We start from the raw sequence: 27,038 nt of genomic DNA on the forward strand, positions 1-27,038 counted from the left end.
TTTACTATGCGCCAGGATTTGTTTTAAGCATTTTACATGTATTAATTCATCCAATCTGTTATTATTTTTCCTATTTTACAGATAAGGAAGATGATGTTCAATACCTTGGGTTACACTGCAAGCTACTGGCAGAGGCAGGATTTGAATTCGTGTCTGACTGGCTAAAGCGACCTTTAATCACTATTTAATAATTATTTAACTATTATTTTCAGCCCCAAATTTTGTGAACACTTTGCCATCTTTAGTATCCTCATCACTTATGTGCCTCTATGTTCTCTTCCTCTCTTCGTGCCCCTCCTTTCTGCCCCTTCATCCTACTGTTCACCTGCATTCCTTTACTACCCTGTCTTCTCCACCTTTCCTGTCTCAGTCATCCCCATCCCTAAGATCGTTGTCCCTTTCTTCTCTTGAGACCCTCGTCCCTAGTATTCCGTATTCCTCTCTCTTATTTCTTAAAAGTCTCCCTCCTTCCATGGGATCCTCGTTCTCCCCGCGCCAGCCTCAGGTGACCCTCTCACCCCGGGAAGGGCCACCTCCCTTTCCCGGAGCCCAGAGGCAGCGCGGGGCACGCAGGAAGCGCACGTAGCAAGCGCAGCGGCGTCGGGCTGGAGTCGGAGGGCAGCCGCGGGGTCCTCCCGCTCCTCGGCAGCCCCCGGGCGCGGTGCAGTCTGGGGGAACATGGCCGCTTCCGGTCTCCCTCCCCGGCCGGCGCTGGCCTGACCGCGGCCCTTGCCCGGCGCACTCCGCCCTCTGCTCCTCCCGCCCCGCCGCCGCGGAGGTCTCTTCAGCCTTTCCCTCCCGCTGCCCCCGCCGCGCCATGGAGAAGAGCTCGAGCTGCGAGAGTCTTGGCTCTCAGCCGGCCGCCGCACGGCCGCCCAGCGTGGACTCCCTGTCCAGGTAACCAGGATGCCCGGGGCCCCGCCCAGCGCCCGACGGGGATGGAGAGGGGCCCGGGACCCGCTGGATGGTGCCCCAAATCTTGGACTTGCTTCCCAAAGGCTGCGTCTCAATTCCTTTTCTGGGACTTGGGAGCCGCTTCTTCCTCCCTCTTCAGGGTTTAGAGGCTGGGGAAAAGGGAGGTTAAAACTCACTGCTGCTTTATCGGTGACTCTACCTTACGTATAACCATCTCTTATTTTATCCCTGGTTGAGACAGCCCCAGCTCATTAGTTTCTCTTGTTTCTCATTCCTTCTCGGATTATTTTTTTGGACAGCACTTCCCCCAGCCACCACCCCTCATTTCCTCTCTGCCTTTCTTTACTATACACTTTTCCAAACCATTCTCTGGTCTTTCTTCCATCTGTCCGTGTGTCTTTGATTTTGGGATTCTTGCCCACCCCTTCTTCTTTTTTCTATCACTTTTCTTACTTAATCTCTTTCATGATTTTCCCTATACTCTGACCCCTTCCTCCTCATTTCGCTTTAAAAATGTGAATAAAAATGCCCACTGTACGTTTTTTTCTGAATCTTCCAGCTGAAAGTCATTATCTAGGAATCCGAGTAGTCCTTAACCCCGAGTGAATAATGACTGGTAGTTTTCTTCCTTCTTGGGCTACCCATTCTCCTGGTTATTTCTCTTGTACTAGATGGGATTTCCCCCCCGCCCCGGAATTTTGAGGAGGACTTTAGTATGCAATTTTGTAGACAGCTGTTGTGAATATTAGCTAGACAGGTTTTAAAATAGTGATTTAAAATTTTAGGACGAAATAATAGAAGACCTGTGTTTGTTATGTAGCCATAATGAAATCAGGTTCTTTCCCATAAAAAATAGTGTAATTATTATTAATTACTAGATAATAATCTGTGTAAAAAGACAAATTTCATTTTCCTCTGAATAAATTGAAGTTTCTCTATTTTGATTCATTTTGGACCCCACTAAATATGGGTGACACAGCTATGTTTTCCTATTACCGTTCAGACCTTACGGGACATTATTAGCTGATTCCGTCTTTATGAATTAGATTCTCTTCCTGAAGCACTCATAGCAACCTGCCCACACCTTTTTCAGAGTTTTTAACACACACAGTGTAATTGTTGGTTTAACTGACTTTTTACTAGGCTGTAAGCTACTGAAGGACAAGAACCATATCTTACTTATCTTCTTATCTCCAGCATTTAGCAGAGACCCTGCATGTCAGAGGGGCTCAATAATTTTTTCTTTTTTGATTCTGTAGATGTAATAATCCAGGAGAGAAGAATTTTTCTTTGCATTCAATCACATATACTGTACATTTGCTTCAGGTATTTTAAAAATTTTATGTTTATTACTCTGAAATTTAGGAAGCAGAGGATTTAACATTCTCAGCTGTAAAATTATGCAGAAAACAGGTTGGAAAATTGTAATTTTATAGGAAAGTTAACAAATGGCATCTATGGTTCAGAATAGAACGTAAAGAAAACAGATGAAGCAACCAGTAATCTCACCCAAGCAAGAGGATTTAGAGCCACAGGAGGCAGTATAGTCTGTTAGAATGAAGAATGTACTGGAAGTTAGGAGGCAAAATTCTACCATTCTTTACCTTAATAACAATAATGATGCATTCTTATCAAATACTAAGAAATTCCCTTTACGGATTTTTGAAATTATACTGAATAAATACCTGTTATTACAAATTAACATACCTAATTGTGCCCCTTAAGCACATTTAATTACCCCCTAAAGAAAGCCCAGTAACTTTATATATGCATTCTAATTCTTAATTAAAAAATTATGTTACTGACGTATGAATTTAAGAAAACTAATTCCTTGAAAGAGTTTTGACTAGAATGTGTTAGCCTCGTCTTCTCTGGACAAAAATATAAGTATGATCTACTTTCCATTGGAGAATGCCAGCTTTCATTCCTTTCCTCTGGAAGGCAGAAAAAATTACATTTATTGCCTGTCTAGCATGTAGAATTCACCAAGCTAAATTTTTTCATGTCTTTTATTTTATGAACCGTTACACCTGGTTTATCAACAGTATAGAATAGCTGCATTGTAGATGTTTGGTAGAAAGCTTAAATTTAAACTTAATCTAGGCAAATAATCAATTGTAGATGATTCTAATACAGAGGCAGGGTAGACAACCATGATTATAATAGCTATGCTAAGTGGCTCTCCAGTTGTTTAAGTTTTTACTTCGATAGTCTATGGTAAAGCAGAATATCGATGTTTGGACTGTATTGTCTCAGCCTTTTGCAGAAATGTTGCCCTTAAATTGTAGTTTATTTTTATGCCTTCGGTTTTTTACAATTAGGAAATTTTCCGTTTCAAATTTTCAATTAGGAAATTACCATGTGAATTTGTTTTGATACTTCCTATACAATAATAGTTAATATGTTCGGTGTGTTCCATGGCTTTTACAGACTAGTTTGACATAAATTTCTGCAGAGTTTAGCTCCAAGAAAAATTGTTTATGCAAAAAAAATGTGCTTCCTATTTGTTTGAAAACGCAAACTATGTAACTGCATGTTTCTCTTCAATTTAGCAAAAAGACTTCAGTCAGATTTGTAGCTGAAGTTGGTAATACACACCTAATTTCTTCAAGTACTTCTATTAGATGAATTCAGTTTAAATATTGTATTTAAATGTGTTAATTTGTAAGTTGTTTTATGCTTTTCTGGGAAATAGGAAGAATATAAATCTGAGAAATTATACACTAATCCTTCTGGTTGCCCATTGGTTTTTTTGAAAATGACACACTCCATTCAAGGTGGGTGACAGGCTTTTGTGGGATCTGTAGTTCACACTGAACATATGTGGCTCAGTCGGTTGAGTGTCTCACTCTTCGTTTTGGCTCAGGTCACGATCTTGGGCTTGTGAGATTAAGCCTGGATTTGGGCTTCGTTTTCATTGGAGAGTCTGCTTGAGATTCTCTCCCTTTCCCTCTGATCATCCCCACCCTCCCCGCCCCAGCGTGCGCACACTCTCTCAAATAAATAAGTAAAATTTTAAAATGTATGTTGAGTCTTGATATGTCTGACCTTTTACCTATCTAATCTGTGGTTGTCTCAGAGTTGCTACTGCTTCTGGCTTTGCCTTCTAGGTCATCACAGGCTTGATGTTTTTGGCCACAAAAGAGTGATTTTATTTTTTATATGATATCCAGATAGCAGTTTCCTAATCAGCTAGAGTTATGTCGTCTTGCATCCTTAAAAAAAGTAACATTCTTTGGTGAATCTTGCTTGGTGTTAGTCTACTTCAGCGAGCTGTTCAGCAGCTCTTGAATATCCTGTGTTGTTCATTCTTCAGTGTGTCCACCCCAGAGAGAGGGAGTTGTGAAAAATTCACTTCAGCACACTGATAATCTGGCTGTAATCCATAATTTAATTCTTGTTGCTCTTGCTCTGATTCTTGATATAAGTATGATTTATACAGGATATAGATAAAACAGTGTTGTAGGCGAGATATGATAGCTAAGGTAGGCCTGAGCCTTAGGATTGTATAAGTTATACAGTAGGATTTGTCACTATATTGATACCATTTCTGCCTTCTTGGTCTGGTTTTCCATTTTTTCAGTTTGCACACTGTTATAAAATGCACTGCCTGAGTGGGTTTCTTTGATTATTTTTTACTATGCATAATCACGTGCTAACATATCTAGTGTCAGGTAGGTGTCTAGTGAATGTTTGAATAAAGAAATGTTGACTGAATGTTCACTGCTCTCTTATTTGCTGTCTCCACTCAAACGATTAAAAAGGGTTTTCTTTTGTTGAATTTGGCCCGCAAAGGCACAACTTCAAGTTCAAGCTAAAGTTGTTCTTGCATGAAGCCTCTTGACACACTGAGCTGATTTTATTAGCTACATTATCTTTTCTGTGCCCAGCCATGTATTTTCACAACATTGTGTTCCTTTAGCCTACTTGCTTTACCATCTGCTACTCTTGATTATTTTGGTCTCTTTCTGACTTATCCTGTCAGTCATTTTATTTAATATCTGTTTCTTTCATCTTTTATATACCCTCATATGCTCTAGTTATTCTGGGCACCACTTGTTTGTCTCAGATTATTTTGGTTTATCAGTTGATTTCTAGTCTATAGATTCATTAGCATTTATATTTATGTATTTATATGTATATACTTACATTTGACTTAGATTAAAAAAAATCAAAGTCTGGGGCGCCTGGGTGGCACAGCGGTTAAGCATCTGCCTTCGGCTCAGGGCGTGATCCCGGCGTTATGGGATCGAGCCCCACATCAGGCTCCTCCACTGTGAGCCTGCTTCTTCCTCTCCCACTCCCCCTGCTTGTGTTCCCTGTCTCGCTGGCTGCCTCTCTCTCTGTCAAATAAATAAATAAAATCTTAAAAAAAAAATCAAAGTCTGGTACACATAGAATATACTCAAAAAAGTAGACTTCAACTAATTACATTTTTAAGTTACATGTCTTCCTTTAAAATTATCATCATCTGAAAACAGCAAATCCTAGTTGTTTCCATGAATTTTGATGGTATTTATAGTCTGAAAAGGGAGAAAAGTTTTTAAGATTTCTGAAGCACATTTTTTTGGTAAGATTTCATTTCTAGTTTCAGCCTCAAGGTCACTTAGAGCTGATATGTTGGTAGGAAATGTGCTTTTGGGTTGTTTTCCAGTAGTGGTGATGGATTTGTGTCCAGTCACACATTCCTACCCACTTCCTTTGTGACTCTTGGCATGTCTTCTGAGGCAGCTGGCCAGGATTAGTGATAGAAACTAGATATGGAACTAGGTGAAACTTACAGGTTGAACTTCCAACCTTGGCAATACAATTAGCACCTTATGTCAGACATTGGACATATTTACTTATTTTGTATTTTAAAATTATTCCAGGACCCTAAAAGAACTTTAAAGTTCTGTCAGATAAGATCCAATATTATTGTGAACTTTAGTAATTACTGTGTAGATTTTTCTGAAAGAAAATTTAAAAAGATTAATTACTAGTCAAAAGTATACAAGTATACTAAAGTTGAGACTGGATCCCATATGTGTTTTTTTTTCCTTTCCTCTTTATGCTGTCATCAGTAGTCTTCTATTAATGTAGATCAGTAGTTCCCAGATCAATAGCATCATCATCCTTTGCAGATTTGTTAAAAATACAGATTCCCTGGTCCTACCTCAGATGTAATTGGATGAAACACTGTGGCAGTGGAGCCCGCAGTTTGTGTTAGGAAATTCTCTATAAATACTTTATAGCTTAGATGAAATAAGGGCAGATTAGCTATGTTTTCAATGTAATAAGAATTCACTTTTGGGGCGCCTGGGTGGCACAGTGGTTAAGCGTCTGCCTTCGGCTCAGGGCGTGATCCCGGCGTTATGGGATCGAGCCCCACATCAGGCTCCTCCGCTATGAGCCTGCTTCTTCCTCTCCCACTCCCCCTGCTTGTGTTCCCTCTCTCGCTGGCTGTCTCTATCTCTGTCGAATAAATAAATAAATAAAATCTTTAAAAAAAAAAAAGAATTCACTTTTAAAACTAGAGTTTGAGAACAACTGCCTTAGGTCTTTTACTATTTTTTTTAGTAACTCCATCAATATTTGTTGAAAGAGACTAAGTTAAGGTCTGTGTTACAGCTACCATAAGCCTATTACTTGAAAGCATTTTTGTAGAAATATTGATTGAAGTAGTGAAAGGTAAAAGTCATCTCTTAGGGATTTATGATATCTGATTTTTAGGAAATTTCCTGAGGTTTTTTCTTTCTCAGCTATGAGTAACACATCAGGAATACACGTGTTACGTCTTTTTTAAAAAATAGGTCCTTGGGGCGCCTGGGTGGCTAAGTTGGTTGAGTGTCCAACTCTTGGTTTCAGCTTGGGTCACAGTCTCAGGGTCATGAAATCGAGCCCTGCGTGGGGCTCTGTGCTCAGCAGGGAGTCTGCTTGAAATTGTCTCTCTCCCTCTGCCTCTCCCCCACTCATGCGTGCACTCACTCTGTTTCCTCTCTCTCTCTGTCATAAATAAATTTTTAAAGAAAAAAAAGGCCCTTCGTGAAATCCATTAGTGGTAACTTAAATTAAAAAAATATTATAAATAAGTAATTCCAGGAAGCCATCACCTGAAGCAGTAAAGTCTGGATTACGCCCAAGGGAAGGAAATAACCCAGATACAGATGTCCAGAAATCAGTAAGTTTATTTTGTACAGCTGCCAAGTTCATGCTATTGTATTCATAATCACCAGGGCCAAAGGTTTCATGTGATTCAGGACTTGACCAGTGGAAATTCTCTAGATGTTAGTAGAAAGTATTTTTTCTTTTTAAGAAAATCAGTTTTGAATAGGTAAATCACTTGCTATCTTTGTCCCATTGTTTGATTTAGTTAAATCTGTGGCTAGGATTAAAAACTATTGAGAGTTGATAGTCAAGGACAAGGAGTGATTTTATAAGCCTGCTTCCCGAAGGAAGTCCGGTTAAAATGGAACTATTGAAAAAAAAAAAAAAGATTGGTACAAGGTTATTAAAATCGGAGGGACTAAAGAAGATGCCCTCTTAATGAAAATCATAATCTCTGTTCCCTCTCCTGTGGTTTTATTACACAGAACTAATCGTGCTGTCCCTCTTACTGTGCTTCTCTGTATGTGCTAGTGCTGCCATCACTATGGACCACGAATGTTCACCTTCACAGTTCTTCCCCTGCCACGCACTTAGTACTTACTCATGGCAGCGATGACTTTTCAAAGACTCTTACTGAATGAGATTAACTCTTGGGCTCTTTAAATACTTTATAGCCTAGATGAAATAAGGGCAGATTAGCTATGTTTTCAATGTAATAAGAATTCACTTTTAAAATATGTTTTCAACCAAATACTTCAAACACCCTAAATACTGATATTTGGAAAATCCTCTTTCTTATTTTTTTTAAAGTTAGGGTTTAGATTTGACAGATTATAACAGAAAATCCAAACTAACTGTGGCCTAAAACAGATGATTTTAGTTTTTCTCCCATATAAGAGCCCAGAGACAGTCCATGCTGATCTGATATAGTGGACCTGAAGTATCAAGAACACAGACTCTTACTGTGATGTTACCTCATGAACCAAAATTGCTACTGGAGCTCTAACATTGCATTCATTGTAATCAGAAGGAAGGATGAAGGGAAGAAGAAAGGATGTTCTTTTTCTTTAAAAGATACTTTTTTGAGGTTACATATAGTCTTTTAAGCTTACATCCACTTGGCCAGAAGATGGTTCCATTGCCATACCTAGCCACAGGGAAGGCTAGGATGTGTAGTCTCTTCTAGGAAGCCAGAATTGGAGGTTCTATCTATGAAATAGTAGAGAATGGGTATTGGAGACAATTAGCAGCTTCTCCATAGCATATAAATGAATCATTTAGCAAGGAAGACATTTTCCAGTTAAAGTTGACAAAACTTCACTTACAACAGAGACATTCTTAGACTTGCAGAAGCAGTAACCAAAGTAGAAAATACACTGAGAGACATGATATATTGTAGCAGACCAGAAAAGAAAACTGTATCTTGGAACACTAAACTGGAGGTTTTTAACTTTGTACTTTTTTGTATGTATTATTTTGGGCCAGATTTTTATAATCCTAACCTGGGATCATAACATAAAAGGGATACATTTCATAACTGTCAACTCATTAAGTGAAAGGCAAATGGAAATCAAATGAAGAATGATCAACTGTGCTATTTCATTTTTTATTTCATTTGAAGAGCGTAGGCAATTGCCGGTGAAGTAATAGTGGCAATGAGGATGGTGGCCAAGACTGCTTTCTCTTCTGCTGTTTCCAGTTTGTTTTCCAGCCTTGTATCCATGTGTTTTATCTCCCCCTGAAAATATTGCCTCAGGTTCCACTTAGATATCTTCTCTCATTTCATTTCTAAAATTTTGGTCTCCATAGGGGAAATAAAGCTGGCCATTTGGGGCCGTGTTAGTTTATGAATGCTTTTGCCATTATTTTATGTGTGCTTTTGTATGTTTGACCTAAAAATTTGAAAATTCAGAGAAATTCCTGTTTATGCATTTTTGTGTTTCTGAACTTAAATATTAATATTTTAAGCATGCAATGTCAAACATAGGTGTTTAATCATTTGGGAGTGGGTAGAAGCGGGTAGAAAAGTCTCTTTTGGATTGGTATGGCATTATTCTTTGGGCTCAGAGGGATTGAAAGGCATGAGTTACAATATATCCATCTCCTTTCCTAGTAAATTTGCCTTCACAGATCACTGTAAGGGAGCAGTTTTTCAAGTAGGACTTTGTTAGAAGGTTGTGTATTAGCAAAAGGAAAAATAACTTTGGCTGAAGACAGGCTGGTGATTTCAAGCCTTAATTTTCTTGAGCCAGGATTCCCAGCAAGGTCAAAAATAAAATTTTACACGATACAGATGTCTTCTGTTACTGGTATTGGATAATTTTCTTTCATTATAACCAAAGGCAGTTTCTAAAAATAGAAATACCTAGGATAAACTTTGCTTTTCAAGTGGTAGACAGTTGTTCTGGAAGGAAATTAATATTGTTGTGATTGTTAATACTAATAAAATAATAGCACTTATCATTTTTGAGTGCTTGCTGGGCATGGTGCTAAATCCCTTAATAGACATTTTCTCATATTATCCTCATAATTATATAAAATAAACAGTATTATTGTTTCCCTTTTAGAGATGAAAAAAACCGAAGATTAGGAAGAGCAGGTTGACGTTTGGACCCAAGTCTGTTTAATGTCAGGGTCTTTGCTAAGAACTGATGATGCCTGAAGATCTAATGTTCTAGGTCTAGGCGCAAACTTGGTAGGTAGAGGGTGGTCGCAGGGCAGGGTGATTGGGTGGTAGTGGCAAGGAAATGACTTTCTTTAGTATACACAATACATCAGTGAGTTCAGAGTGTTCATATTTGGAGAGAATTTTCTCTGGCTTTGAATATTTTTTGCTTCTGACAGAAAATAGGATGATTTATTTTTCTTTGCTTGATGATTAAGAGGATAGTGTCATTAGGATGATATGACATTTTGAACATCAGATACATTATGAAGCAGGTAAACATGGTTCCAAAGCCTCCTCCCACCACTCCCTCCCCCCGCAAGCTTTACAGAATAATTTAGAATACTTTACTGTAGGGTTCCTGAAGTATCTGAATTCCCCTAAGTTCCTTTGTGTGTTTGTTTACAGTTAATGTGTTAAGAGCCATTGACATTTGAAGATCATCAGAAGTGAAGATAAAACATCTCAAAAATTATAATGTAAGTGAATGGGAAAATGGAGTTAAAAAATGGACAAAAGTTAATATCGTCACCAACATTTCTGGAATCCATATACTTTTATCCCAAATGAAACTTATGACTTTGAGTAATCAGTAACTTCAAACATTAGTCCCAATTCTAAGTCCCAGTCCTTAAAATTCTGTGTTCTTTTCTACCTGGAGTAAACAATTGCTATGTTTTAGTCACCAGTAATTTTCCATTAAAATTCTTTGGCTTCTGTGTACTGTTTTTTCCCTTTTTCTCTTTAGTAGTTTGCTGTTTGACAACGGCTCATGTTATATTTAAAATTGTATGTGTGTAGAGACTGAGGTCTTTGCTCTTTGGCTGCTGATGTGTCTTTTACCCAATTTTAATTTTACTGCCATTTTGTATGTTTCTTAGCCAAAAATATGACCAGTTAGCTTGCTAGCCTCCTCCCTTCCTCCCTCTCTCTCTCCCTTTCTTCCTTTCTATAAGTATTTGTTTAGAATCTACTATGGGCTGCACATTATGCTAGATCCAGAATTCCTAAGACCTTGGTGCTGAAATGAGTTGTGTCATCTTTTTACACAGTTAAGGACATTAGAGATCATGTGGTGTGACTAGGACTTGTGATGACCTTAAGCGTAGTTGAGGACCACCTGCATATTTCAGTCACCTGTGGTGCTTGGGAGATACTTAGCTTCCTAGCTTCCAGCGCTGACATTCTGAACTAGTGGGAGTGGGCCCAAAAATCTGCACTTAAAGTGAGAGCCTTCAATCCAGATACTTTTTGAACTCTATATGTTTGTAGGTGCAGGAAGAGACCTAGAGAAGTTTAATAAGTTATAGTATGTGTTAGAAGGCCAGAGATAATTGGTGGTGTTTCCTCCCAAGTCACAGAGCAAATTAGCATTAGAAGTGCTCTCCTGACTCCCAATTCTAGACTTCACTAAATTACATAGTGACTTTTGTTGGGCCAGGCAGATTTACTGTGTCTATATAAAATCGTAATGCATCCATTACTGTTATTGAAAAAATTAACTAAATGCACTTATGGGGGTTTTGTGCATGAAAAACATGGACTATTTCTTCATTAGATATGTGACTGGTTTTGATTTTGAAATCATTGGGTAGAAAAAGACCCTAGTAGTCAGGAAGACCCTAGTAGTCCAAGTAGAGGACCCCCCTACTCCCCAACCCCTGCCATGGTACTGTTCCTACTTGGCCTTTAAGTATTACGCTCTGAGAAGAAGGGATTTGATTTAATTTTTGAATGATGGTAGCTGGCATAGTGCTTTGCAAATAGTAGGTGCTTGCTTAACTGTAATATGAATAATTTACTGTTAAAACTTTGTTTTTTCCCCCTTTGGATTCTATGAGGTACTATTAGAAGTGGTTTTATTGTCTTGGTTCAGAATCTGATACTTTATATACCAAGCCAGAGATCTTAAGCAATTGAAGTTATTTTATATTTTTAATACTGAATTATTATGGCTGATGGTCACAGTATTTCTGAGCGACTGAAATAGTCTAAATTATTTTCTGACCATAAGAATTTGACTTAGTTTTAGTATTGTGTATAGTTTGTATTGTGTATGGTATACTGATAGTTACTGAATTATAATCTTACATTAGTAAAAGTAGTTATTCAGTTTTTGGGAGACATTCTGTAATTCTCAAATTTATTAGTAAGTTTATTAAATGCCATTACCCGATTTTCTGGATATTTTGAGACATGTTTTAATTATAAATTTAAGAAAAGTAATATTTTTAAAATCACTTATTCATTTCTAATAAGTTTGAATATTATGAATTTTCTTTCCATTAAATGTTTTTTGTTCTTTTTTAACCACAGACACAAAATCATAAATACGACAGCTCTAAAAGGGAACTTTATTATGTAGTCTAACTCCTTCATTTTTTATGTTGGGACACTAAAGAGTGTCTGAAAATGGAAGTTTTATGAATGTTAACATACGTTTGTGAACAAAAAGAATCATGTGATATTTCTATGATGATATGTATGAAATGCTTTCAAAACTGTAAAATGTCACATAAATGTAATGTATTATGATTATTGTTATGATGATCATATGTCTGCTGAGTTTCCTTGTGACTTAATTGAAAATATTCACTGTAGTTTAAAATCAGAAAGAAAAATACATATGTTTGTTTCTTGGTGTCTTCTCTTGTTTCCTGTGGTCAGGTTTTACTAAGTCTCCTTTAAGCACATGGTTTTAGAATAGATACTTTGCAGGTTACCTAAATTTCTCTTTCACTGTGTTAGTCTAATCGTGATTGTCACCTTATGAAATTACACAGAATACTCAGGGTGACATTTCTATATTGGAGTTCTGTCAGCCATTTTCCATGGAAAACTGAATGAATGCTCAGTATTATCCCTCAATGTTATCAAAGTAGCTAATAGTAATGTTAACACATTTTGGTATAGTTTTTGTAGTTCCAGAGCTGTTTGACCCATGTCAGCTTCATTGTTTCTCATAACAGCTTCTTGAGGTAGGTCTTCACTTGACAGATGAGTAACTGAAGCTCAGAGAAGTGACATGACTGTCCAGTGTCTCCTGCTTATCAGAGATGGAACTGGAACTTTGACTCTAAATGCCATTCTGTTTCCACTGCCTAGCACGAAGCATAACATGGAACTCTTAAAGTTTCATGGGGTATATATCTTGCTTGTTAAAGGAAATTCTGAATATTGGAAAATTGATGACAGGTTCACCTGGTCCAGCCAGCCTAAGTATTCAGTGCATACTTCTCTTCAGAAGTCTGACTCATGTCGCTACTCTTGAAGTACTAATAAGAGATGCAGGTATCTTTTGGATCAAAGACTCATTCTCAGCATGGTTACAAGTGTGTGCTGCTTAAAATTATTTGAGTATTTAAATGTTTAAAATGGTGGTAATTATAGTCTTTAGAAGTATATTGAACTGGATGAACTCAAAAAATGTACTGTGATACGATACAACACAATGTACTGAAAAGTCTTGATTCCTTCTTAGTCCTTGGTTCTTTAGTTCTGATTTTACTTCTTGACTGTGACTGTGGATGTGTCACTTGATTTCTGTGACCCTGATTCTCTTATCTGGAAAAAGGGTAAAATGATATCTACTGTCCTGCCTTTACAGGATTGTTGTAAGGCCTAAACTGCTGATTGATGATGACAATAATAAGAAAAAAACAAAAACAGCTAACAGCTATGTGGGCATTGTTTTAAGTATTTTATATGTATCAATTCATTTACTTCTCATAACAATCTTGCGAAGTCTAGGAGTTATCATTATTCCCCCTTTGTAGATGAGGAAACTGAGAGGTGAAGTAACTTCCTCAAGGTCTTACAGGGTGATCGAACCAGAATTTAGTACCAGGCAATCTAGCACTACCAAACTAGTTGGTAGTTTGTATGGAAGATAATGTATGGATGAGAGCACTTGGACATTAGTAAGGGGCTATGCTTATGTTCAGTGTTAATATTTATAAAAATGTTTAAAAAGAGAGATGTGTTCCTCATCCTTACTATACAGAGGAAAAAAAGGCAAAAACAAGCAAGAAAAAAGTGCCTTGTTATGATTTATGATTTTTAACAATTAACCAATCTCGTAAATTTGGAAGAGCCTTCAATATTATAGAGAGATACATGACTGAATCATGCGAATACATTTGATTTTTAATTTAACCTTTCCAGGCCAGAACGAGAAAAAGACTTTGAACGCTTTTCCTACTGAATGTTTTAACTTGATGACTGCAAAACAAAACAAAATACCTGCATAAATTTGTGGGCTTTTGAAGTTTGTGCAGAAAAGTTTTATCTCATTGCACTGTAGGAGTGACCAATTAATAGTAATAATTAGTTTTCTTTGTGTAAGATAAAAAAAAAATCTCTCTAGATAGCCTGAAGAATGGATATGTGACTTTCTGATTTTAATACTGAATTCAGATTTGCGTGCTGGGATAAAAAAAATTACATATGAGGTCATTTATCAAGACATGAATTCCCTATGTGTTTTCCGTTTGTCCAGGTAAAAGTGTTTTTGAGCAGGCATTTATTGCATAGGTCAGCTCTCCTTTTTTAGTATTTCTGACCTTATATTTCAGTTTGGGATAGAAGTGTTTGTTTCTAAAAGGAAATGTAATTTCAGAATCGTGAGCTTTGAGTTCTAATGATTTTTAGTTTAATATGACATTTTCTCAGCTAAGCTGAAATATAAATAACTTTTCCCCTCTAGGCTACTTATGAATCCATATAAGTTTTAATTTTAGCTCTTGTCTGAGTTTGAGTCTGATTTAGAAGTTATGAGAAATTCTTTTAAGAGGTTGCTGAGGGTGTAGGGATTGGCACTGGGACTCAAGTTGCCTCTTACTCTGTTTTTACCCCATCCCCAATGGACACACTCCTTTTGGCTAGAATGCTTTGGCTTTTGCTTGTTTTACTTATTTATATTTCCAGATAAGAACTTTGAAGAAACACAACTCTGCAGAAAAAAAGAGAAGTATGTAAGGCATTTCCTTTACAGCCTGGTTTTTCACACTTGCTGGTGGATTACCAAGTTATATGGCCTGACTTTTATTTTGGGAAATATGGTTGATAAACCTGAAAACAAAATAATGCAAATTAAACTGTACCCAAGGTCACATGTACCTTAGAACCGTGGGATTTTCCAGACTAAGTGCCAATGTGCGCCAGCTGTCCCAGAGCTCAAATGCTCTTTGTTTGTCTGAAGAATGCAAAATGTACTCTCTCATCTCTATCAGTCAGATGCCATGATGATAAGATCTATCTTTATTCTACAGATTGGTTAAGCAATTTCGGGTTCTGGTGTAGCATTTCAAAAAATCATTATAAGCTGTAAATTAATTTGTTTTTGGTAGTTTTTCTATTTTGGGGATCCTGCAGGTATTCTGACAATAAGTCTTTTGTTTCCCAATGTTTTATACACACTGCAGGCCTTTTATTATTTTTTTAAATAAAATTTTGAACAGAATGACTAATAGAGCATGAACAGTGGTTATGACACTGTGGTCCATTGTAAGTACTGAAAGCAAATTTGCATTCCTCGAAAAGCTCGTTCACAGTCAGAATATAGACCACATTCTTTAATGTTCTTGGGCAAACATGTTATGTATGTGCTCAGGACATTACTTACAAGAGAGTACTTTTTAAAAAGAACCTTTTCTTTCCATGGAATATTGAAGAAAAGTTAAATTGGCGGTGGGAGTGAAGCGGTTTAAATAAGGCAAGTGGTTTAGATTTTATTGTAATGACTATGGTCATTAATAACTGGAAATAAAAGACATGCAGCCTCTTCCAAACCCTTTGGAGGCATTTGTTTACTGGGATATATGAAAACATAGGTGACTTGTTTTCAAGTTGTTTTGAATTAAGAGTGTATAATGCTTGGTATGTTTATCTGCACCTTAAGTTTTCAGACATACTTTTTCACTTTTGGTAGAAATGTTTTTATTGGATTTTGAAATATTAGATCAGGAGAGGTAAGAGTAATATAAATATATTTATGGCCTCTGTTAGGGCTTGGATTTTATACTTCTGTTCATTATTGTGAGGTATCTCTGAGTGTACTGTGAATGACAATAAAATAATGAGAATTCCATTAACAGTCCAGCAAACCAGTAGAGCCAGAGGGGTTCAATGCGTTGCTAATGATAACATTGAAAAATGCAGGTAATGGTTTTGTGATTAAAGCTTTTGGCAGTCTTCTGTTTGGATATATCAGAAGTTACATAAGGTGTGTCTGTATTGTGTAATATATGTATAAATAGAAATATATAAAATATGAAAACATAAATATATGTGTATATAGAAACAAAAATATAAAAGCATAAATATAACATATTTTTACATATATAAAAAACTTCACTTTGAAATTTGTTAAGTGATTCATCAGACTCTTTTTAAGTTTAAAAGTTTGTACATTCAGTTATCTTAATCAAATGAGGACAGTTTACAGTACAGATCTAAGTGAAGAGTACTTTTAAGGCCAAGTGCTTTTGCTCCATTTTAATTTAATTAATGGATTCCTTCTTTAACGGAGACCCTTACTTCTGATCTCATCTTGTTTTCCCTTCTGAAGAGGATACTCTTGTATATTTCCACAATGCTATTTGTTGAGCACTTCCTACCACTACCAGTTATTTAGCACGAATAACTTCGTATAGATCGTGTTTCTGGTCCTTATTACAGTCTTAGAAGGTATCGTTATTTTATAAAGAAAGAGCAGAGATTAGGTAACTTACCTGAATTATTATTTGCTAAGTGGTGAAATCAAGTCTCGGTGACCCTAAAGCTTATGTTTTTGGCCACTAAGCACTTCAGCATCTTATTCTGTGTGTCGTGTCCTCTTCTGTGTACCTGTTGCATCCTTTATATTCCTCCACTGCTATATTGTACTATTACGAGATACTTACAGATCTGGCACCTTCATTATTAGACTGTAAGTCCCTTGAAGAAAATGAATCTGTTTTCAGCTCTATGCCCAGTACATAATACATTGTTGGTGTTAGTGAACGTCTGTGGAAGAGAGAGCTGGGAGGCTTGATAGGGAGACTCAGGAGGTTCCAAATGGAGGGGAGACATGGGAAGAGCAGGAGAGCAGATGGCTAAGAGGCCTCTAGTTAGAGACATACATTCTCAGTCTCCATCCCTCCAAGGAAGCCAAAGGGTACTTTGAGTCATGGTACTATTTGGAGGTGAGAGGTGAACCCTGGTGTCTGGAGGCAGATTTCTCTACCTTTGCAGCATTAACAGTGATGCTTGTAAGTTTAGTAGTATTGAGGCACGGAGTACTTCTGTAGTAGGTACCAAAATTTACTTGTTTGGACATAATTGTCTTAATTTGCAAGTTTTTAGCTGGATTACTTCTCAGGAATGAGTATAATTTTTAAAAAATCTCCTAACTGAAATAAAAAATAGAAAAATGGAGAGGACTTTATCTTGTGTAATGATACTTATTTGAAAAGCACCAAGAGAGTAATTCCTGTCCCCCTTCCAATAATTAGTTTGTATAACTCTGTTCACCTAAATGCTGTGCTTTGAAATAGTAGAACTTTTGAGACCAAAAGGGTGGAGCGTTGTTCTTAGGAATAGTGTAGCGAAGGAAAAAGACATTCTGTTATAATAACAGCAGACCAGTAAATGTGTGGGAATGACTAAGAGTCAGATGATGGGATTTCTGTTTTGCTCTTGTGGTGGAAGGAAAACTGTGTCACTCTGGCTCAGACAGTGGCAGGGCTATTCAAAAACAGAGTATGACTAGTGCTGTTCTGTATTGTGCCTTTATCTTACTCACTGTAGACCTAAGTTCTGTTCTTCCGTATGTCTGTGTGTTCATTTGGTTATTTTGTAGAACCAGAAGTTAGTATTTAAATAAGATTGATTTGATTCTTTTAAATTAGGAATCAAGAGAATAATCTGGTTTAGGATGGAATGAGGAGTGGGTTAAAGAGGGGGGAATTCTGGTGAGAGTGACTACCCATTCACAAAGGCCATTGCTCTGAAAATTTGGATAAATGCATTTGTGAATGTAAGTTGTTTGCATGTTCATTAGCCTTTAACTGCTCTTCCTAAGAGTTGATAACCGGTCAGAATTTAGTACATTAGACTATATTATAGTTTTATTCTAAGAGGTATTTTGAGCCTCTTAGGAAATGGAGTCTTATGTATGAATAAGTATAAAGAATAATTGGCATTCTTTACATGCATATTCTACAGTGCTAGTTATCTTTTGATCAGTTTTGTTGCTTTTGAGAAATAATCTTTCTGTAACAACTTGATTAATTTCTAAGATGTGGGTTTTATTATAATTTTTTTTAAGATTTTTTATTTATTTGACAGAGATAGAGACAGCCAGCTAGAGAGGGAACACAAGCAGGGGGAGTGGGAGAGGAAGAAGCAGGCTCATAGCAGAAGAGCCTGATGTGGGGCTCGATCCCAGAACGCCGGGATCACGCCCTGAGCTGAAGGCAGACGCTTAACCGCTGTGCCACCCAGGCGCCCCTATTATAATATTTTTTTGACACAACACACTTGACTTATCTGAATAAAAGTATTAATGCTCTTTGCCTATCCTAGAGATATGATGACTGTTTTTGTTTCAAAGTACACTTAACTCTCCATTATTCTGAATCTTTTTTTTGCTACTTTTTAAAAAATTTAAATTCAATTAATTATTAGTGTATTATTAGTTTCAGGGGTAGAGTTCAGTGATTCATCAGTTGTATGTAATACCCAGTGCTCATTACATCATATGCCCTCCTTAATGCCCATCACCTTGTTACCCCATCCCCATCCCCCACTCCAACAACGCTCAGTTTGTTTCCAGTGGTTAAGAGTCTCTTATGGTTTGCCTCTCTTTTGGATTACGTCTTGTTTTATTTTTCGCTCCTTTCGTCTATGCTCCTCTATTTTCTTAAATTCCACGTACGTGTGAAATCATATTATAATTGTCTTTCTCTGACTTATTTTGCTTAGCATAATAGCCTCTAGTTCCATCCACGTTGTTGCACATGGCAAGATTTCATTTTTTTTTTTGATGGCTCAGTAATACATTATTCTGAGTCTTATTAATTACAGGTTATTTAGGGCCTATGAATTTTCTATTCATATATGGCTTATATATTTAACCTTGTATTTTTTTTCCTCCATTGAAGGACTGATAGGAACAGAAGGGAATCATGATTATAACTTAATTTTATTTCTTTTTTTTTTAAAAAGATTTTATTTTTTATTTGACAGAGAGCACAAACAGGGGGAGTGGCAGAAGGAGAGGGAGAAGGAGAAGTATGTTCCGCTGAGCAGAGAGGACCCTGGGATCATGACCTGAGCCCAAGGCAGATGCTTAACCAACTGAACCACCCAGGCGCCCCTTAATTTTATTTCTTAATAACAACTCTTGACTAGAGATTTGGGCAGAAAAGTGCCCACACTAATTAAAAATGAGGAACAAAATCTCATGTTGCTGCAGTTGGGTGAGGGTCTTTCCATGGGGAAAGTTTATGCAGTATAGCTAAGAAATGATGTGGAAGGACAACTCTTTGAATCACATTTACAAGTTGGACAATAGTTCATTTGTATATGTGTGTGCATGTGTGTGTGTTGGGGGGGAGGGAAAAGTTGGGGGCATTTTAATTATCAAGAGATGAAGGGATATAAAAAATGGTAAAACCCAGTTTAGCACATATTTCCAACATTTAGAACTGAACTCTTCAACTCATTTGTGATCCCAGAATTTTGTTTTTTTGCTCTTAATCATAGAATCTTAGCTTTGAGCTTTGAGACCATCTTGTATTAGAACTTAACCTTTTAGTCTTCCTTATGACTTGAATGTCACTATTGAATTGAATTCTTTTGGATGTCATCGAATAACATCATTCACAAAGGCCTCATGTCTTCAACACTTCCTGTTCCGTTTGGAAGACGACACTTATGATGAAAAGAGGACTTGGATATAAGAAATGATGCTTTTTGTAGCCAGCCAATTAAATGGAGTATGGATAATGGAGAATAATGGCTTAGTTTGGAAACATAATTATATTTTTCAGTTAAGCATGCATTGGGAAAAATCTGTGTGTGTAGGGGCGGGGGAGGGGCATTTACTGACTAAAGAAGGTACTATGCAATGGGTATAATTTTATTTGAATAGTGACACCACAGTTCTTCTAATCTTGACTGAAGTCTCTCTGTGAAACTGTTACAAAACAAGGGACGTTTAAAAATGTATTTGGACCACTAACTTATGAATCTTTATATATCATGTTTTCGTGTGTGTGCCCAAATTTTAAGTTGGCTTTTGTCAAAAATAAGATAACATTATTTTTTTCATATTTTATGACATTCCCCCCATTCTTTTATTCTTTGTAATGATAGAATAGAGCATCTCAAATATTTGTTTTTTCCTGTAAATCAGTTTTTCCTTTAAGTTATTCTAGTGTAAAGAGATTGGGCCTATTATTTTATTGATGCTGTTATTAATATAGTGGATATGTTATAAATGCTAATCTCTAAAGAGTTCTGATTTTCATTTGGAAAGTTTTTTTGGTGAATAAGAATTTATTGAGTTCGTGCATTTTATCAAACTAGAAAACCTACATTTGCTTGATAATATTAGCAAAGAACCAGTAAGAAATAGCTATGAATTAAGGATGAGTGTGCTGAATGAATCTGGAAAGCCTTCCTGAAAAGATGTCTTGTTTCTTAGAAAGCCCCATACATATTTGTTTTTTGCTTTAAACTTAAGTCTTAAACATTTTAACAGTAACTTCATTTTCCACATTTTAGCACATTATCAGTTGCAGGATTTCCCCCCACCCCCGTTTTTTAGCAATGGATTTACCTATAAAAGAATCTTACAAGCAGATAGCATTTTCAGTTGTTTTTTTAATAGCTACCCAGTGAGATAAGAAGAGCAAGTATTTTTATTTCTACTCGTAATATGAAGTTAAGGCTCTGAAAGTCTAATCAGCTTTCTGTGATTTATGAGCCCAGTTTTTTTCTTTCTCTTCTTGTAGTTTAAACTCACATGTCCTGGTTGGAGTGGGAGAGTAGCTTATCTATGTGTTGACATTTGCCAGTGTCCCTTGCTTCATATTGTGAAAATGCTTTTTTAGTATGATAACATAGTCCCCTATTAAATGCTTAACTGTAGACATCCTTTTTTGGTTATGAAATAAAATAGTATGTGGCATTTGTGATGAAAGCAGAAAGGATCTATGTTTCCAACAATGATTTAATACTTGGAATGGACATTGCTAGAAGGGAAATATAAAATTTCTTTCTCTAGAGGTTATTTTTTTTTTAAAGATTTTATTTATTTATGTGACAGACAGACAGCCAGCGAGAGAGGGAACACAGCAGGGGGAGTGGGAGAGGAAGAAGCAGGCTTCCAGCAGAGGAGCCCGATGTGGGGCTCGATCCCTGAATGCCGGGATCACGCCCTGAGCCGAAGGCAGATGCTTAATGACTGTGCTACCCAGGCGCCCCTAGAGGTTATTTTTGTTTGCTTGTCTTTTTCTTTTAAAGATTTTATTTATTTATTTCTTTAAGAGTGAGCATGAATGGGAGGAAGAGCAGAGGGAGAGGGACAAACAGACTCCAGGCTGAGCGTGGAGCCTGATGCAGGGCTTGATCTCACAGCTCTGAGATCATGACCTGAGCCAAAATCAAGATTCAGATGCTTAACTGATTGAGCCTGCTTGTTTTGTTTGAAATGAATTGTATTAAGTTTTCAGTGGCAGAGACTGTTTGATTATGGACGGTTTAGTTTCTTGGTTCCTTAAGGATCAAATTATTAGAGTCTCATTTGTTTTACTCCTCCAATCCTGTGTTTGACCTTATTCTGATAAACTAGTGTTTTCTGATGGCAGTAGGAGGTGTCCAGTTCCAGTCTCCATTAGGTAAAAATAGTTTACATAGTTTTGGTGTTTCTGTTTGTCAGGTAATGTGCTAAACCCTTTGCGTGCATTATTTTATTTAATCTTTATAAGTAGGTGAACTCTTCCTGGCATACGGTAAGCAGTCAGTAATTATTATTTTTTTTTAAAGATTTTATTTATTTATTTGACAGAGATAGAGACAGCCAGAGAGAGAGGGAACACAAGCAGGGGGAGTGGGAGAGGAAGAAGCAGGCTCATAGCAGAAGAGCCTGATGTGGGGCTCGATCCCATAACGCTGGGATCACGCCCTGAGCCGAAGGCAGACGCTTAACCGCTGTGCCACCCAGGTGCCCCAGCAGTCAGTAATTATTAACTAAATGTAGGAGATATATAAATAAGTAAAACACAAAGTGTGTCAGATGGTAATAAGCACTTCAGGAAAAATAAAGCAGGAAGGGAATAGAGAATGAGTTTAGAGTGGTTTGCACTTTTAAATTAAATGACCAGGGAAGGTCTTACTAAGAAGGTGACATTTGAGCAAAGAAGCTGAAGGAAGTGAAGGAAAAAACAGGGGAAATATGGGAGAAAAGAGTTAGAGATAACTGAAAGAGTAAAGGTCTTCAAGTAGGAACTTGCCTGGTGTGCTTGGGGACCAGCATGGGGTCTGTTATAGTGCAAGGGAGCAGAAGGAAGAAAAGTAGAAGTTAAGATCAAGGAGGCTAGGGTGGGAGCAGATTGTGAAAGGCCTTCTAGGCCATTTGAAGGACTTTGGCTTTTATTCTGAGTGGGATGGGAAAGTAGTGGAAGGCTTTTTGCAGAGGAGTGACAATATCAGATGTTTCAAAAAGGATCACTCCGGCTGCTGGGTTAAGAACAGACTGCGATGAGATCTGAGGGGATCTGGCTGCCTAGGCAGGTGTCCCCTTCCTCCCTCACCATTCCATGTGCATCCCTCCCAAAGCTGTTTTTCTCAGTTGAAGAGGATGACCTTCCCTGATATAGGAGGAGCATTCTTCTTAGGTCAAGGGTATATAAGTAGCTGTGCTGCCCTGCTAGAACCTCCAAACAAGCTCTCGAGGTCCATTCATAGGAGAACTTAGGGTAGTTGAGTTTCCAAGACTCCAGATACATCCAAATGAGGTGCTGCATGAGGCAGGCTGCATTTCTCAAAAAAAGAAAACAAACAAACCCCAAACCCCACAAAAACAAACAAACAAAAAACAGACTGGGATGTAGAAGGAAGGAGACTGGTTTATAGGCAATTGGAATCACCCAGAGGAGGGAGGTGATAGAAGAGGTAGAGAGAAATGATTGGATACTGGGCATGTTTTGAAGGTGAAGCCGCCAGAATTTCCTGACTGCAGAGTTTTTGGCCCAAGAAAGTATAGAAGGACAGGATTACCATTTACCAAGATGTTAGAGCTGGTTTCAGGAAAAAGAGTAGGAATTAGGAATCTTAGGTGTCCACCTGGAGGTGTTAAGTAGGCTATTAGAATCTGAAATTCAAGAGAGAAATCTAGGATAGCACTGTAAATTTGGGTTCATCAACTTAATGCTGTTAAAGCTGTGAGACTGGGTGAGATTTTTAAGGAGGGGAGGTGTACATAGAGAAGATAAGAGGTCGGGGACTGAGAGTTCAGGGGTACTCCAATGTTAAGAGAAAGAGTGGCTAGTGGTTAGTAGGATAGCCATGAGTATAGTGTTTTGGAAGCCAAGTGTAGAAAGTATTTCAAGGAGGAAAGATCAATTATGTTAAATGCTGCTGATAGAAGAGGACTAAGTATTGAGAACTGAGTTTAACAAAGTGGGTGTTCTTGACATTGACACAAGCATTTTTGCTGGCCTGATGGAAATGGGCTAAGAGAGAATGAGAAATGAGGAACTGGAGGCAGTGAGTGTAGATAACTCCTTCAAGGAGTTTTGCTAGGAGGAAGCTTAGAGGAATGAAGTGGTATCTGGAGAGGTTGAAAGAAAGAACATGTTTCTATGCGTGTTGGAACAATTGAGTGGAGAAGGACAATTTTATGATGCAGGAACTGGAGGGCAGAATCGCTGGAGATTTTCTTGTGTAGATGAGAGGAGCTGGAGTTCAGTGGAGGAGGTGGCTTACATTAGAGTATGGACAATTTCTCCAAAGTAAGAGATGTACGGTTGTAGTTGGGGAGCTTATGGAATATCTCCTTTGATTCCTTCTGTATTTTTCAGTGAAATAGGAATCTAAAACATCTAAATTGCAGGATGGAGAGGGCAGTAGAGAGTGAAGAAAGAAAAGACCAAAAGAAAGAAACACCTGAAATAGTTGTTTAGAAGAATGGGAGAGCATATGGACTGGGGAAATATGGTGTGACTGCTGAGCAGTGTTAAGGGCCTCGTTGAGGTAAGTTAGAATTCAAAGCTAGCCCAGGCTCTCTGGTTGTATGGTCTTATCTGGACTGATTCATTCGTGTGGGTGCCAGTCTGAAGTAGGCAGAGAGTTGGCCTTAACTAGCATTCAGGAGTTGCCAGGTTAGTACCATGAAGCAATCAAGGGCAAGGAAGTGATCATCATGAGAGGCTAAGAAGTTAATAATTGGGGAAAGATAGAAATGAGGACATGAAATAATAGTAGTAGGAGTAGTGGAGGTCTTGGCAGGATTGAACAACTAAATGGATTAACTGGTGTGCTAGAGAGAAGGAACTGGTGGTCAGACAGCAGAATGTTTAAAATTTAAATTAAGGAGTGCTTACAGTTAGTTGGTATTACCAGTGTTTAGGAGATGACTGTAATTTCTGAGGTAGAATGGAGGACAAATCATTGGAGGAGAGGAAGTCCAGGAACTGAGAGGCTCATTGGATGTTGGATGCTCATTGATAACTGGATATTGAAATCAGTAAGAATTATGGCAGTTGTATTACTATTAGAATGATGGTGAGCCTGTGAGCCTGAAGCTAATTCTTCAGGGAGTGAGAGAGAGTGACTTAGATGATGTCCACAAGGAGGGGTCGTGGGTCGTGTAGACTGATGGCATGAGATTGAAGGCTTGGGTTTGTTGCTAAACACAGACAGGAAGAGTAGTCTTCAAGGGGCAATGAAGAACAAGGCCCAGTTTGCAGCCACAGTGGTGGGAGAGGGGTATGGGACAGAAAACGAGGCCTTATTTTTCCATCTGAAAGATCTGTGGGGAGAGCAGTGTCCTTGGGAAGATGAGGTATAGTTGGAGTGAAAGGTAAAGAGGCCATTTGAGAGAGAGTAGAGGAAATTTTGCTGATGTTTGACCATAAAAATCCAAAGAACAGAAGTTGGGGATGAATGGAAGATGGGATCAGAAGAGGTGATGATGGTCTTGCAGTTCTGACTTCTTGTGGGAACTGTTGAAAACAGAGCTAAAGGATATGATGAAGTTAGTTCTTACAGTTTTTAAGATGGAGTGTGATAAGACTGTTGAGTGTTGAGTGGGGAGGGAGAGGTAAGGTCCTGCAAGGGTCACCCACAGCTTTGGGGGTTCCTCTTTACTTTTCCCAACGGTGATGGTAAGACATTTGAATTTCTGATGCCCTTTCTGAACTCCTTCCAATGGAGGGCAGGTGCTGGGGAGAGTGGGTGGCCTTACTTGGAACGCAAGTTGCTGAATAAATGACTTAAGTATTTGAGGTAGATTTTATCATCTCCATTTTACACATAAAGAAACTAAGACTCAGGTAGAGCATCCTGCCCAAGGGCATATGGCTGCTGGGTAGTGGAATAAAAGGAAATGAAGCACTCGTACATAGTGAAATAGATGAGGAGTCAAGGAGCAGTAACCTTCCATCAGATAATACTAGATTGTCCTCTTTATTTACTTCAGATCTTGCAGTTATATTGAATTCTGAGTGAGGGATTTAAGTAACAATCTAGTCCTCTCATATAGACTCTGTTCCCTGTGGTTGTTGTCCAAAACTTAAAAGAATTATGAGAAACGGGCCTCAAGGTACTGTTTTCTGTTAGTCTCATTCTTAACCCACTTCTAAATCCAGTTCAGCTTTATCTTCTCCAGGGGATATTCTTTGATTGTTCTTAACTGACCTTCATCCTTATGCAGTGAGCTCATGTGGAAGAAATATGGTGTATCTGTGTTGTGCGTGTGCACACACTTACATATGTGTGTGTGTGTTTTATCTCCCCCGTTAGAGAATAGACACCCTGAGCGTATTTCTCCTTTTGGTTCTGTACCGCATATAAGAAGTGATATGATTTAGTCAAAAGGAGATCTGGTTCTAAATCTGGCTCTGCCACTAATTTGATAAGATATTTCAGACCATCCCCTTCACTTTTCTGGGCTGTACTTTATCTGTATAAATGAGAGGAGTTTCACTAGAATGATCTCTGAGGTCTTTGGAAGTGATAATATCCTATAATTCACTGGCGGGCTATCAGAATAGTTGGTTAACTGATGCCTCCACTTGCATTTGAAAGAAACAATTTGAAAAATATTATCTGGTGTAATTTTAGTTACTTATTACACAGCTTAATGTCATTGTAAGGTGCAGGAGTTGCCAAGCAGGATCAGAGTGAGAAATAAGGCTGGAGAGAAAGTGGGGCTAGATGGTCCCAGTAGCAGGTATTTGTGGATGCGGGATTGAGAAGACTAAAGATATGTTTGAAAATCTTTTGCACAGAGGTGACAACTGACGCTGTGGGAGTGCGTATTTCTGCGAGATTGAGTACAGAGAACAGAGCTAAGGTTATTACTATCAAAGAATCTGTATTTAGAGGGCAACTGGAAGAAAAGAACCTAAAGAAGAATATTTGAATATAGAGAACGCCAGTAAATTTTAACGACAAAGGAAATTTAGAGAGAAAGGCATCCCAAGAGGGAGGCAGTGATAATAGTATCCAGTACTGCAGACAGTTTAAGGAGGGTGAGAGAAATGAGGCGCCCCTGCCTTAGTTCCTGAGGTCAGTAATGACATCCAGACAGTGGTATCAATAGAGTAATTGAAGGTGGAATTCAGTATGTTGTTAATGATGCTGACATAGATTCAGCAACTCACCGTTGAGTTCCTGCTAACTGTCCAGTGTTGTGTAAAGCCTGTGCATGTACATATGCACGCAAGCACATGCACACACACACACACACAGACACACACACACGTTTTCCAAAGAGACCAGATGGGATAGAATGAAGAGCACAGGAGGAAACACTGGCCTGGAACCTGAGAAGAGACACATCATCTATCATCTAAGGAAGAAGGAGTTGGTTTGGATATAGATAAATTTACAGAGAGAGGGGCAAAAAGTTGAGACAGTTCATGCCTCATTATGTCAGTGCTTTTCATTCATACTAGATTTTTTTTAACACTTAAAAGCCTGTATCACTTTTATTTATTTATTTATTAAAAATTTTTAAATTCTATTATGTTAGTCACCATACAGTACATCCCCGGTTTCCAATGCAAAGTTCAATGATTCATTAGTTGCGTATAACACCCAGTGCATCATGCAATACGTGCCCTCCTTACTACCCATCACCAGTCTATCCCAATCCCCC

The 27,038-nt window shown here is 37.9% G+C and overlaps 1 protein-coding gene across 3 annotated transcripts in view; it reads left to right on the forward strand.

Moving 5' to 3' along the window:
- Positions 1-211: 211 nt before the first annotated feature.
- The window catches only part of MTMR2 (myotubularin related protein 2), a 117,681-nt gene continuing 90,854 nt past the window's right edge, over positions 212-27,038 (forward strand). Inside the window, exons 1-2 of one of the 3 annotated variants that reach the window (XM_034666135.1) lie at positions 217-897; positions 10,076-10,146. Coding sequence is in view for 1 of the 3 variants with exons in the window: in XM_002925711.4 (XP_002925757.1) it covers positions 818-897 (80 nt within the window). In the remaining 2 variants the exon portion in view is untranslated. Of the gene's footprint in view, positions 898-10,075; positions 10,147-27,038 lie in introns of all 3 variants that reach the window. The other 2 variants (XM_011232938.3, XM_002925711.4) reach the window with 2 other exon arrangements.

Source organism: Ailuropoda melanoleuca, chromosome 8 (genome assembly GCF_002007445.2).
Source record: "Ailuropoda melanoleuca isolate Jingjing chromosome 8, ASM200744v2, whole genome shotgun sequence".
In the NCBI taxonomy this organism is placed as follows: Eukaryota; Metazoa; Chordata; class Mammalia; order Carnivora; family Ursidae; genus Ailuropoda; species Ailuropoda melanoleuca.